This window comes from Physeter macrocephalus, unplaced genomic scaffold (assembly GCF_002837175.3).
Source record: "Physeter macrocephalus isolate SW-GA unplaced genomic scaffold, ASM283717v5 random_705, whole genome shotgun sequence".
Lineage (NCBI taxonomy): Eukaryota > Metazoa > Chordata > Mammalia > Artiodactyla > Physeteridae > Physeter > Physeter macrocephalus.
The window spans coordinates 15,043-26,715 of NW_021145800.1; the positions used below are offsets into that span (position 1 = coordinate 15,043).

General features: G+C 54.2%; 1 protein-coding gene and 1 long non-coding RNA gene across 2 annotated transcripts; one reads left to right on the forward strand and one right to left on the reverse strand.

Moving 5' to 3' along the window:
* The first annotated feature begins 1,745 nt into the window (after nt 1-1,745).
* SLC46A1 (solute carrier family 46 member 1) lies at nt 1,746-9,725 on the forward strand. The gene is made up of 5 exons (XM_007121760.3): nt 1,746-1,983; nt 3,361-4,213; nt 5,335-5,418; nt 7,104-7,260; nt 7,801-9,725. Exons 1-5 carry the CDS (start codon nt 1,756-1,758, stop codon nt 7,856-7,858), a joined length of 1,380 nt encoding a protein of 459 aa, XP_007121822.1. The 5' UTR covers nt 1,746-1,755; the 3' UTR covers nt 7,859-9,725.
* Nucleotides 4,504-5,344, reverse strand: LOC129391887 (uncharacterized). The gene is made up of 2 exons (XR_008616712.1): nt 4,852-5,344; nt 4,504-4,739 (listed from the first exon to the last, which is right to left on the reverse strand). It is a non-coding gene; the product is annotated as an uncharacterized lncRNA (long non-coding RNA).
* Nucleotides 9,726-11,673: the final 1,948 nt, after the last annotated feature.

The following is an 11,673-nucleotide window of genomic DNA, read 5'->3' on the forward strand; positions in this document are numbered from 1 at the left end:
ATGATTGAGTACTTTTCTATGTTTGGGAAGACACAGGAATCTGGGGTCATTGAATTTTTTCTTTAGATGTGTCTCTTAACTACCTAGGGGCTGTGTCCAAAGCACAGAATTTCCCTCAGGTGCACTGTGGGTGAGCGGCTAATGGTTGATCCTTGTAGAACTGGAATTGCAGGCAACGTTTCTTTTCTTTGCATTGCTGTGTTTCCAGAGTCTCCCCTAGGCATTGTCCCTGACCTACAAGGGGCACTCAACAAATGCACTGATAAGGGAGAAAGCCAAGTAATACCATTCCCTTTTACAGGCAATAAAACAGGCCCAGACAGGAGATCCAACTGCTTTATGCCCCTGTTTCTATAGTAGGAGGACCAGGGAGCACAAGGTCACACCTAAGGGCCTCCCAGGTCCTCCACCTCTTCTCCCCCTCTACTCCTCCAAGGGCACTGCAGAGCCAGGCCCCAGCCCCAGAAACAAGACAAGCTTCCCAGGAAAAGATCCTATGGCAGGAGGGGAGCAAGTGACAGCCTATTTATAACAACAATAGCACTTACAATGTATCAGATACTGTTCTTCCACAGCAACTCTTTGAGGCAGGTTCTATTAGCACCACCATTTTTTTTTTTTTTTTTTTTTTTTTTTTGCGGTACGCTGGCCTCTCACTGTTGTGGCCTCTCCCGTTGCAGAGCACAGGCTCCTGACGCGCAGGCTCAGCGGCCATGGCTCACGGGCCCAGCCCCTCCGCGGCATGTGGGATCTTCCCGGACCGGGGCAACCCGTGTCCCCTGCATCGGCAGGCAGACTCTCAACCACTGCGCCACCAGGGAAGCCCAGCACCACCATTTTAAAGGTGAAGAAATGAGGCACAAAGAGCTAAGTGGCATGTCCGAGATAGTAGCGGGGCCTAGGTGATAGAACTGAGGCAGTAGAGCTGGAGGCTGCACTCTTATCCACCGAGTCGCCTCTGTCACGGCGCAGAACATCAGCATAGACGTCGGAAGTCGTGTGTTCTTGGGCTTCCCTGGTGGCGCAGTGGATAGGCGTCTGCTTGCCAATGAAGGGAACACGGGTTCAACCCCTGGTCCAGGAAGATCCCACATGCCGCGGAGCAGCTAGGCCCATGTGCCACAACTACTGAGCCTGTGCTTTAGAGCCCAAGTGCTACAACTACTGAAGCCCCCGTGCTTAGAGCCCGTGCTCCGCAACAAGAGAAGCCCCCGCTCGCCGCAACTAGAGAAAGCCCTCGTGCAGCAACAAAGACCCAACACAGCCAAAAATAAATAAACAAAAAAAAATTTTTTTTAATTAAAAAAGAAAAGTCGTGTGTTCTTCTAGCTCAGCCTTGAGTGTCTGATGTCCTTGTTTCTTCATGGGTCAGTTGAGATCCTTGATAACGGCTAGCCAATAGAGTTGTTGGGACATTAATGCACTTAGAGTTTAGTATATGCCCAGCACATAATAAGCGATCAATGAATGTTAATTATTGATATTCTTGTTACTGTTATGGGCGTTCTGAGCCTGGGGAGGAGTGCAGGGCTGTATCCTGGCACGGTCTGCAGTTGAGGTCACTGTAAACCAGGGGTACGGGGTCCCTCGCCTCCCCTCCCCAGCCCAGAGAGGGAGGGGCCGAGAGGAACGGAGCCCACCACTCCTGGCCCCGCCCCGCCAGGCTTAAAAAAAAGAACGAAAAAAAAATAGACGCTGGGCGCAGGCGCAGAAAGCCGAGCCGTAAGCCTAGCGCCAGCTCAGACGTGCGCAAGTATGGAGGGGCGCGCGAACTCCCGGGGCGAGCCCCGCGCTTGGCCCGCCGGGTCCGTGCTGTGCCGCGGCTGCGTGGAGCCAATCATCTTCCTTGCCAACTTCGCCTTGGTCCTGCAGGGCCCGATCACCACGCAGTACCTGTGGCACCGCTTCAGTGCCGACCTTGGCTACAACGGCACTCGTGACAGGGGCAGCTGCAGCAACCATAGCGTGGACCCCACCGCGCAGGTAGGGGCGGCGGGGAGAAGCGAGGAGCGTGGCAGGGGCGGTTCCTGGGCTGGAAGTGTGGGGGCAGCGGAGCAGGCGACGCCTGCGTAAAGGTTGGGGGCAGCCCAGTGGGTTAGGATATTGGGTGGTGGGCGGGGCCGGAGCAAAGTTGGGACTTGACTGAGAAATGCGTTGCGGGGATGCTTAAAGTTGATCTAGGTAAAGCGAGTTTGAGGGTTAACAAAAGAGGGTGTCCACTGAAAAAAAACGCAGAAAGTGAGGGACTTCCCTGGTGGCGCAGTGACTGGGAATCTGCCTGCCAATGCTGGGGACACGGGTTCGAGCCCTGGCCCGGGAAGATCCCACATGCCGCGGAGCCACTAAGCCCGTGCGCCACAACTACTGAGCCTGCGCTCTAGGGCCCGCGAGCCACAACTACTGGCCCGTGCTCCGCAACAAGAGAAGCCACCCCAATGAGAAAACCGTGCCGTGCAACGAAGACCCAACGCAACCAAAAATAAATAAATAAATAAAAATTTTTTTAAAAAGCAGAAACTGAAAGTTGAGAATTATGTTTTATTTGGCGGACTTTCTGAGGACTCAGGCCCGGAAGGCAGTCTCTGAGATAGCTCTGAGGGACTGTTCCCAAGAGGTAAGGGAGGCACCAGGATATACAGGAGTTTTGCAATAAAAACCAGGTAATTGGAACATCAAAAGATTACTGTTCATTGAGGAAAACCAGACATCTCAAGTTACTGGACTTTTTTGTTTGGTTTTTTTTTTTTTTTTTTTGGCTGCACCACCTGGCTTGTGGGCTCTTAGTTTTCCAACCAGGGATTGAACCCAGCCCCAGCAGTGAAAGCACCAGGTCCTAAAAATTGGACCACCAGGGAATTCCCATAAGTCAATGAATTTAGCACTTTCCTAAGTAAGGGAAGATGCAGGAGCCTGGGCTTATTGAAATCACTCCTCTGATATGCACCTTAGCTCTCTAGAGCCAGTATCCTGTTCTTTCCCATCCTGGGTCTGTGTTTGGGGGTGGCTGCGGTGGCTGAGGGCTTGGCGGTGGGCAGCCTGTTTGTCTCCATCCTGAGTTACATCAGGGCTCAGCATCAGGGGCGGCAGTAGTGGCTGAGGGCTTGATGGCTGCAGCACCCTTTGTTTGCTGATGTGGCAGGCAACATTTTTCATTCACAGTGCTAAAGGTAAGAGAACGGATCTTGCCCATTTCCCATATCCCTCCAGTGTCAGTTTTTAAGAGTTGTACTAAAATTCTCTGAGGTTTAGGGCTCCAGAGAAAGTCCTCATCCCTGTATCTCCCAGGTTGGTGATGGTGTGGGCGATGGGCAGCCCAGGGTGAGGAACGGCACCCTGGTAATAAGAGTCTTGCCTCTGCAGGAAGTGGAGACGCTTACCTCCCACTGGACCCTCTACATGAACATGGGCGGCTTCCTGGTGGGACTCTTCTCGTCCACCCTGCTGGGCGCCTGGAGTGACTGTGTGGGCCGCCGCCCGCTGCTGGTGCTGGCCTCCCTCGGCCTGCTGCTTCAGACCGTGCTGTCCATCTTTGTGGTACAGCTGCAGCTCCACGTTGGCTACTTCGTGCTGGGCCGCATCCTTTGTGCCCTCCTCGGCGATTTCAGTGGCCTCCTGGCTGCTGGCTTTGCCTCCGTGGCAGATGTCAGCTCCAGCCGCACCCGTACCATCCGAATGGCCCTGCTGGAAGCGTGCATCGGGGTGGCGGGGATGCTGGCGAGTCTCATTGGTGGCAACTGGCTCCAGGAGCAGGGTTATGCCAACCCCTTCTGGCTGGCCTTGGCCTTGCTGATTGCCATGACTCTCTATGCAGCATTCTGCTTTGGTGAGACAGTGAAAGAGCCGACACCTGCCCGGCTCTTCACACTCCGTCACCACCGATCCATCGTCCAGCTCTACGTGACCCAGGCCCCGGAGAAGTCCAGGAAGCACTTAGCCCTGTACTCGTTGGCCATCTTCGTGGTGATCACTGTGCACCTTGGGGCCCAGGACATCCTGACCCTCTATGAGCTGAGCACACCCCTCTGCTGGGACTCTAGGCTGATTGGCTACGGTTCTGCGGCTCAGCAACTCCCATACCTCACCAGCCTGCTGGGCCTGAGGCTTCTGCAGTACTGCCTGGCCGATGCCTGGGTGGCTGAGATCGGTCTGGCCTTCAACATCATGGGGATGGTGGTCTTTGCATTTGCTACCATTACACCCCTCATGTTCACAGGTAAAGTGTGTATGGGTTCAGGGACAGTTTGTCTCGGAATTGCTGGGTGAAAACTGGGGACTGGCCACCTGCTGCCACCAAATGTAGTTCATGCCTATGTCTTTGGAAACATCGCTGTGCCCCTAGCCTGCACTGGAGGACAGACAACTAAGAAACCTCATAAAAATGCCATCTTTGTTATACAGAAAACATAGACCTTCAATAGCCAAAGTAATTCATTCACATCACCAACCATAAATATTGTTAGTAAGATAGAGCCAAAGACAAAAAAATTGCTCTTACAGTAATTGCTCTACTCCTCGGCCTCCCACAGCCTATATTCATGATGCTCTTAAGCAAAGTCCAAGCCATTAACGCCTTAATACTCACTTCTCTGATAAGAATCACAGGACCTATCTCAAATATCCTTGGCCAGCTTCTTCGGGTTTTTAAAAAAGCCAGTGTTCTCAGACCGCAGCTATCAAATTCCTGCTTGTGTTACTTCTTCTTTTCTTTCTTTCTTTTTTTTCTTGGTGGGAGGGGGCAGCTGCGAATGAGGAAGTTAACTTTGCTGAATGGACAGATTTATTTTAATAGAGCCCTAACATGTGTACAGTCAGCCATTCTGTAATCACAGGTTTCCTAATGTGGCTGCTCACCTGGACAGTGCTGGTGGGGACCAGGTACCTTTTTCTCCTGCCCACAGCATCTTCCATGGACTCGGTGCTGGGCTCAACGCCTTCGGGGGTGCAGAGATGATGAAGACACTGTCATTGCTCTGGGATTCGGGGGCCTTTCACCTGAAGGGGCCCTGGGGGGGCCTCATCGTGAATGCACTTCAGAGGCGCCACTGTTTTTTAGCAGTTTGCAGTTTTTGTCGAGGAGGTAACAGTTGCACAAGGGAGAGAAATGGTTACGAAGGAAACAGGGTAAGCCCGTGAGTAACTGAATGTCAAGGGAAAAGGAACTTGCACTTACTGTGTGCTTGCTGTGCCCCATCATTGTCTCCTTCCCCATCAGGGAAGTTCTTCCTGTGTCTAACCCGAGTCCCTCATGGGGTAGGTACAGGACCTCTGCTACATCTCACTTGGGCACCCCTCTCCGCAACCCCATTTCCTTGATGGTTGTTTCTTTCTTCACAGGGTACGGGCTCCTCTTCCTGTCGTTGGTCGTCACGCCTGTCATCCGGGCCAAGCTCTCCAGGCTGGTGAGAAAGTCAGAGCAGGGTGAGTATCAGGGTTAGCCTGTGTCTGGTTCCCCATGCCCAGTGTTTCCTGAACTGCGCAGAGGGCAGCCACGGGCCAGGAGGCAGCTTACCTTCCTCCCTCCCACCCTGGAGAAATAAGTAGCCAAGACAACTGCATTGCTGTCCCTGTGCCCAGGGCTGGCAGAGAACCACAGCGATTTGGATTTTCAGACCCCGGAGTTGGAATTTGCATTCAGCAGCATACGATTATGTTCTTTTGGATAAGCCAAGCAGAGGATTTACTCTTTCCAGACTTCAGCTTTTCCATCTGTAAGATGGATGTGACGATGCCAGAGTTCCCTGCTTCCCTGGGGTCAGTGTCCAACTTTGTGATGTAGGTTTCACTGTCTCCACATGGCAGATGAAGCAGAGGTCCAGAGGGTTAAATTGATTCACCTGAGGTCACTCCGTAAGTGGTGGAACTAGGATGCACACCCAGGTCTATTTCTAAGAGCAGCAGGTCTGGGGATCTGGGTTTTAGTCCTGGCTCTGTCACGCCGGCTGTGTGATCTGGGCCTGTTTCCTCATCTGTAACACGTGTGAATTGCTCTTTTTGTGTGTGTGTGTGGGGGGGAGGGGTTCTTTTATAGTTTTTTAAATTTAATTAATTAATTTATTTATTTTTGGCTGCATTGGATCTTCGTTGCTGCGCGTGGGCTTTCTCTAGTTGTGGCGAGCGGGGGCTACTCTTCGTTGCGGTGTCCAGGCTTCTCACTGCAGTGGCTTCTCTTGTTGCGGAGCACGGGCTCTAGGCGAGTGGACTTCAGTAGTTGTGGCTCGCGGGCTTAGTTGCTCCGCTGCATGTGGGATCTTCCGGACCAGGGTTCGAACCCGCGTCCCCTGCATTGGCAGGTGGATTCTTAACCACTGTGACAGCAGGGAAGTCCCATGCTGTCATATCTATAAAGAATAGCTTCTCAGGCCTCTTGGCCTTTAGATCCCAATCCGGAAACATGTGGCTCATCCACTTTTTCCCATCTGCCCTGGAAGTAGGATCTGGTGATGGCAGAGACTCTCGTGCCATGTATAGCCCACCATGAGTTCTGTTATCCTCAGAACCCATGTGCCTTCATTCATTCACTCAATAAGCATTTTTCTAGCACCTTCACTGTGCCCAGAGATGCCAAGGGGAACAGGAGAAAAGAATAGCTCTTACTAACTGGCTGCCTCCAGGGGGCCAGGCCCTGTGATAGGTGCATTACATGCGATTATAGTGTTACCAACAATCTATGAAAGGTATTATCCTTATTTAACAGAAGGGGGACAGAAACCCAGAAAGATGAGTGTCTTATTCGGTGATCACACAGCTAATAAGTGTTGAAACTGAGAATTAGCCCAGAAATTCATCCTAAACAGGAGATGATTCCAAAGGGGATCAACCTAAAACCATTTTATCAGACTTTATCATACTTTTGCTAGAAGACATCACATGTACTTGTAATATATAGATTTAATAACAGCCATTTGTTTTGTAGCACAGGTGCTTTCCATGCATGACCTCATCGAAGCCTGATCACAACACATGATGTAGGAGTTATAGCTGAGGAAGGTGACACTCAGAGAGGTTAAGTGACTTGCTCCAGGTCACACAGCTGCGAGGTAGTGGTGTCAGGATTTGCATTTAGGTCTTTCAAACTCCTGAGTGTGGTATTTATTTCTTCACAGGCGCTCTCTTTTCTGCTGTGGCCTGTGTGAATGGCTTGGCCATGCTGACAGCCTCCGGCATCTTCAACTCGCTCTACCCAGCCACGCTGAACTTCATGAAGGGCTTCCCTTTCCTCCTGGGAGCTGGCCTCCTCTTCATCCCGGCCGTCCTGATTGGGTAATGCAGGGCCCTGACCCAGGCTCAAAATGGAGCCCTTTACCCTAAAGGTATCCTCTTCCTCCTCCTCCTTCCAACCTCCTCAGTCCTGGAGCTCTTCCCCTGTGGTGTCTCAGTCCCAGCCTGACTCTCCCCTTGCAGATGGCTGCCTAATCGTCTGGGAGCGAGTCCCCAGGAGCAAGGCAGAGGCCGGTAGAGGAAGGGTCAGGCTCACAGTGCTTCTTGGCAAGGCTATGTTCTCGCACCCAGTTCCCCTCATCCCCCTCCATTCCCATTTTACAGATGGAACTACGGTGGCAGAAATGTGCTAAAGGGAAGCCTGGAGAGCTTCCTCGGCTAGTTGTGACTGGGCCACACGCTAACCTGACCCACTTGTTTCTTCCCCCAGAGCCCTCTGTCTCTGGATATTGTCTTCCACCTCTCAGCTTGGGGAGGGGGATACCTGGACCAGCCCATCCAATAAAGCCTGTGTCACTTCTCCAGGAGTTGAGGCCCCCCCCCACCGTGTTAAATCTGAACCCTCTCTCTGGTCTCTCACAGGATACTGGAAAGGGCTAATCATTGCCCTGAATTCCAGCAGTTTTCCCAGAGCCCCTGATCTGCCTGGACCAGAGGACATGGGGCGAGAGGAGCAACGGGGGCGCTAACCAACCGGAAGTATATGCCTCTGGATCCCAGTCCTCAGCGGCAGCGGCAGCTCCCCGCAAAGGGCAGTGTTCACCTTGGACCAGGTGGTCAGGCTAGACCAAGGCCCCCACCTCATCCACGCCGTGCCTGCCTGTGATTCTAGGATCTGGAATTGTAACCCAGACAGTCCCACTCAGGGCAGGCGGTGTGGGAGCCATTCGGAACAGGGATCTGTTTACCCTTTAGTCCCTCAATCACATAGAACCCTCCAGGGGAGAGGAGAGGTCCTGATGGAGGGACCGGTTGAAGCATGAGGGCTGTTAGCACCTCTGCTTCCCACCCAAACTGTGCAGTTCACAGCGCTCAGTTCACGGCCACGCAGCTACCAGTCACTCCTCAGTGATGAATATGGTACCACTGGTCAGTGCCAGCTCTGGGGGGAGGGAGGGTTATGGGAGGGACTTGGTGCCACCTGGAGGGAGAGTGCTGCTCTCTCTGCGTGGGAATCAATCCCCTGGGCTTAGCAGTGCCAATCATAATAAGAAGTCAGTATAATCACCCTGGAATGAACCTTCCGGCCCCCAAGGCATTGGGCTGTGGGGCCTTCTGCTTTCCTGTTCCTAGTTTGCCCACCGTAGGTCAGACAGCAGTGGCTGCTGGAAGGGACAGGGGCCCCTGAGTTGCCATGGGATTGGTACTGGGCGTGGCCAGCTCAGGCCTCATCTGACTGCCCATTCTCTCCTCCGGAGCTGCTGGGAGGCGAAGGGCTGCCACGCTTGCATCAGGTCAGCAGAGAAGCTCCAGGCAGAGCCCTGGCCACTCATTCTTCAGGGTCAGAGATCTACTCCCTGAAGACTCCTTGCCCTGGTCTTCCCGGCTACACCAAACCAAGCAGAATCAGTTTTTGTTACCACTCAGCCCTCTAACACCTCCCACTGCTGGGCATTTCAGCAGGGCCATGTGCCGACACCATCCCTCGAGCATCTGTAGCTCAACAGGAACCTGGAGATGGGCCCGACTCCCCAGAGAATGAGGGGCCCATTTCTAGGGCGTTAGGAAAGCCTGGACCTGAAGTTGAAAGGCAGAATGGGATTTGGCATTAAGGCACTGGCTTTGATGAGGGCCATAAGCCCCCAAACAAATCAGATGACACTGACTCTTCAAAACAGAATTGGCCACAGGGCATGGCCCCCTGCTGGTATTTCTACCCTCACTCTCTCTCACCTGCCCTGCTAGCCAGTTTTCTGGCTAGAAATCACGCAGGTAAAATGGGGGTGGCCCAGGGCAGACTAGGGTCAGCTGTGGCCCTCTGTAGCCTGGGCCTGTTTCCAGAGTCCCATCTCACTGTCCCGTGTCATTGGGAGATCAAGCAAGGAGAGCCCCCCTCCGCTGACTGTCCCAGCAGTGAGGATGGTGGGGAAGAGGCTCTGGGCTGGCCTCAGGCCCAGGCTCTACTCCGGGCATTGCCTCTGGTTCGTGTGTGGCCTTGAGCAAGGCCCTCTATGAAGGGTTAGATCAGCAATGCCTCTAATTGTCTGATCATGGTTGGACAAGTTAGGAAACACTAGATTAAATACTGTTTTAAGATACTTCCTATCTCATACATTCTAGAATGGAATGCCTCTATTCATGGACCTAGGGGAAGGATAAATGAGTTGGAGCTGGACTTTTGACTTTTGAGTGTTTCTTGGTCATGAGCAATTCTTGGTCTTGGAGAGGGGTGGCGTGAGGCTGACTCAGCCCCGACCTGGGAGCAGTAGCTACAGCCCAGCCAAGCAGAAAACCCTGACCCCGCAGACCAGGCTGCAATGTCAGAGCAGGCTGGGGGGATGGGTGGTGAAAGGCGATTTCTCAGTCCTTTGTCTCAGGACCGGCCCTGTGAGACCAGGCCTAGGTGGAAGGTGCGGGCCAGGGTGCCTGCCCTGGCTGCGATCTGAGCAGTGTTTGTTACGGCAGGGGAGGCTGGCCCCTGAACACACTGGCCTGGCCAGGGGAGGGCCGTCACTTCAGCTGCCCCGGTGGGGCCCGGAGGCTGGGCTGTGATTCCCCAGAGAGACAGGAGGCAGGCAGCAGCAGTGTGCCAGACAGAAAAAGAAACAGTGCTGGGCAACCTCTCTGAGTACTGCCCGTGAGGGACCTCAGGAGGGACTGGGACTGATTGGGGACAAAAAGACAGAAGGCTTCCCCTGGAGGAGACTCATCACACTGTATTGTTATTGTCTCTGCTCTTGAGGGCAACATCCAGTCTGCCTCAGTCACCGTCGTATCCAGGGCACCGGTGGGCATTCGTGCGGCAAGAAGGAAAAGGGTCAAGTGCAGTCAGAGGACCGGCTAGAGGCAGTATCTTTGGCAGGGAGTCGAGTGGAAGGAAGGAGTCCCAAGCCTGGAGCGAGACCTTTGACTTTCTGACGATGTGGCTCAAGAGCTCCGAGGGCCCTGGCCAGCACATGCAGGAGGTGGCTCTGGGAGCGGAGCCAGCCTTCAGGTGTGAACCCACTGCCCTCAGGAGGGGAGGGGCAGGGCAGGTGCCCGCTGAGCCCATTAGCTGGAGCCTGCATTTATTGGAAGGAGGATGCTTTCTTGCTCTCCTACCCTGGTGGAGGAAGGGGCCGAGGGACACTCCTGCTCGGTTATTTCTTTACAGCCCCTGAGTCAGCCTTCTGTTGTGAAAGCCTGTCCCCCCACGGCTAGATTCTTTGGGGCGAGAGAGAAGCCAGCCGTCTGTGGAGCAACAGCCCTGCCCAGGGTGCAGCCTCCAGGATGATTCTCAGTAGAGTCCCCCCGGCAGTGGACTGAGCACCAGGAGGCCAGGTCTGCATCCTGGGGCTGCCACTGGTGACTTGGGAAACTGGGGACATTCAGTTCCTTCTCTGTAAGATGGAGATAATACCAGGTAAGGCTGCTCTGATGATTAGAGACCATGGAGTGAAGTGTCAGGGAAATGGCAAACGTTTGTGAGGCATTTGTGTTTCAGTCTTGCTTCCTAAGGTATCATTCCTTGATCATCAGCTTCAGCCCAAGTGGGAGTTTGTGAGAAATGCAGGAACTCGGGCCCCACCCCAGGTGTCCTGAATGGGATTTTAACAAAATTCCCAGGTGATTCAAATGCACCCCTTGCCCTTCCTCAGGATCTTGCCTCTTCCCAGGGAGCTACAGGTTCTGCCCAGGCTACTGCTGCTGCCACAGGGGGGCTGCCTCGCCCCAGCTCCCCCTGAGCCAGTGCGGGGGGGCAGCCTCGGACGCGTGAGGGGCTGAGGAAGGGAGCTGGGCCATGCTGGGCAGAGGCCTGGCGCACAGCACCAAGGCTAGGTAGGGTGGCTAGCTGCTCTTTGAGAAGCAGCCTCCCCTGCTCAGGCTCAAGCAGGGGGCTCCCATGCACCAGTGAGCGCAGGCCGCGGCTGCAGACCAGCCAGAGTGAGGGCCGGCTCAGTCTCACCCTGACCCCAGATGTGGCAAAGGAGGCTGCACATCAGGAAGGCTGGGAGTGGACCTGGGACCAGACCAGGCCAGCTAAGGGCCCTGAATGGTTACAGGGCAAGGCCACAGTATGGCAGGAAGTGGTGAGCCCAGGGGCCAGGCGCAGTCTCGGTGGAGAGCCATGGCTAGCCTCTCATCCCTAGCTGGCTCCCGGGCCCAAGCCCTTGTTTGGTGGGGAGGGTTGGCCATTGCACTGAGCCCTGCCCGAGGCTGCCTGCCTTCACTCTACTCAAGCTGGCTGCTGGCAGGGCAGGAGAGGGGTTAGCATGCAGCATACCCTCATTCTCCAGAGTCTCCAGAGCTGAGTAA

Bases quoted from the DNA above. Each gene is read 5' to 3' on its own strand.
- SLC46A1 (XM_007121760.3), top strand. From the start codon at position 1,756: ATGGAGGGGCGCGCGAACTCCCGGGGCGAGCCCCGCGCTTGGCCCGCC. The intron at 1,984-3,360 runs GTAGGGGCGGCG...TTGCCTCTGCAG, and splicing joins GCGTGGACCCCACCGCGCAG to GAAGTGGAGACGCTTACCTC. The intron at 5,419-7,103 runs GTGAGTATCAGG...ATTTCTTCACAG, and splicing joins GGTGAGAAAGTCAGAGCAGG to GCGCTCTCTTTTCTGCTGTG.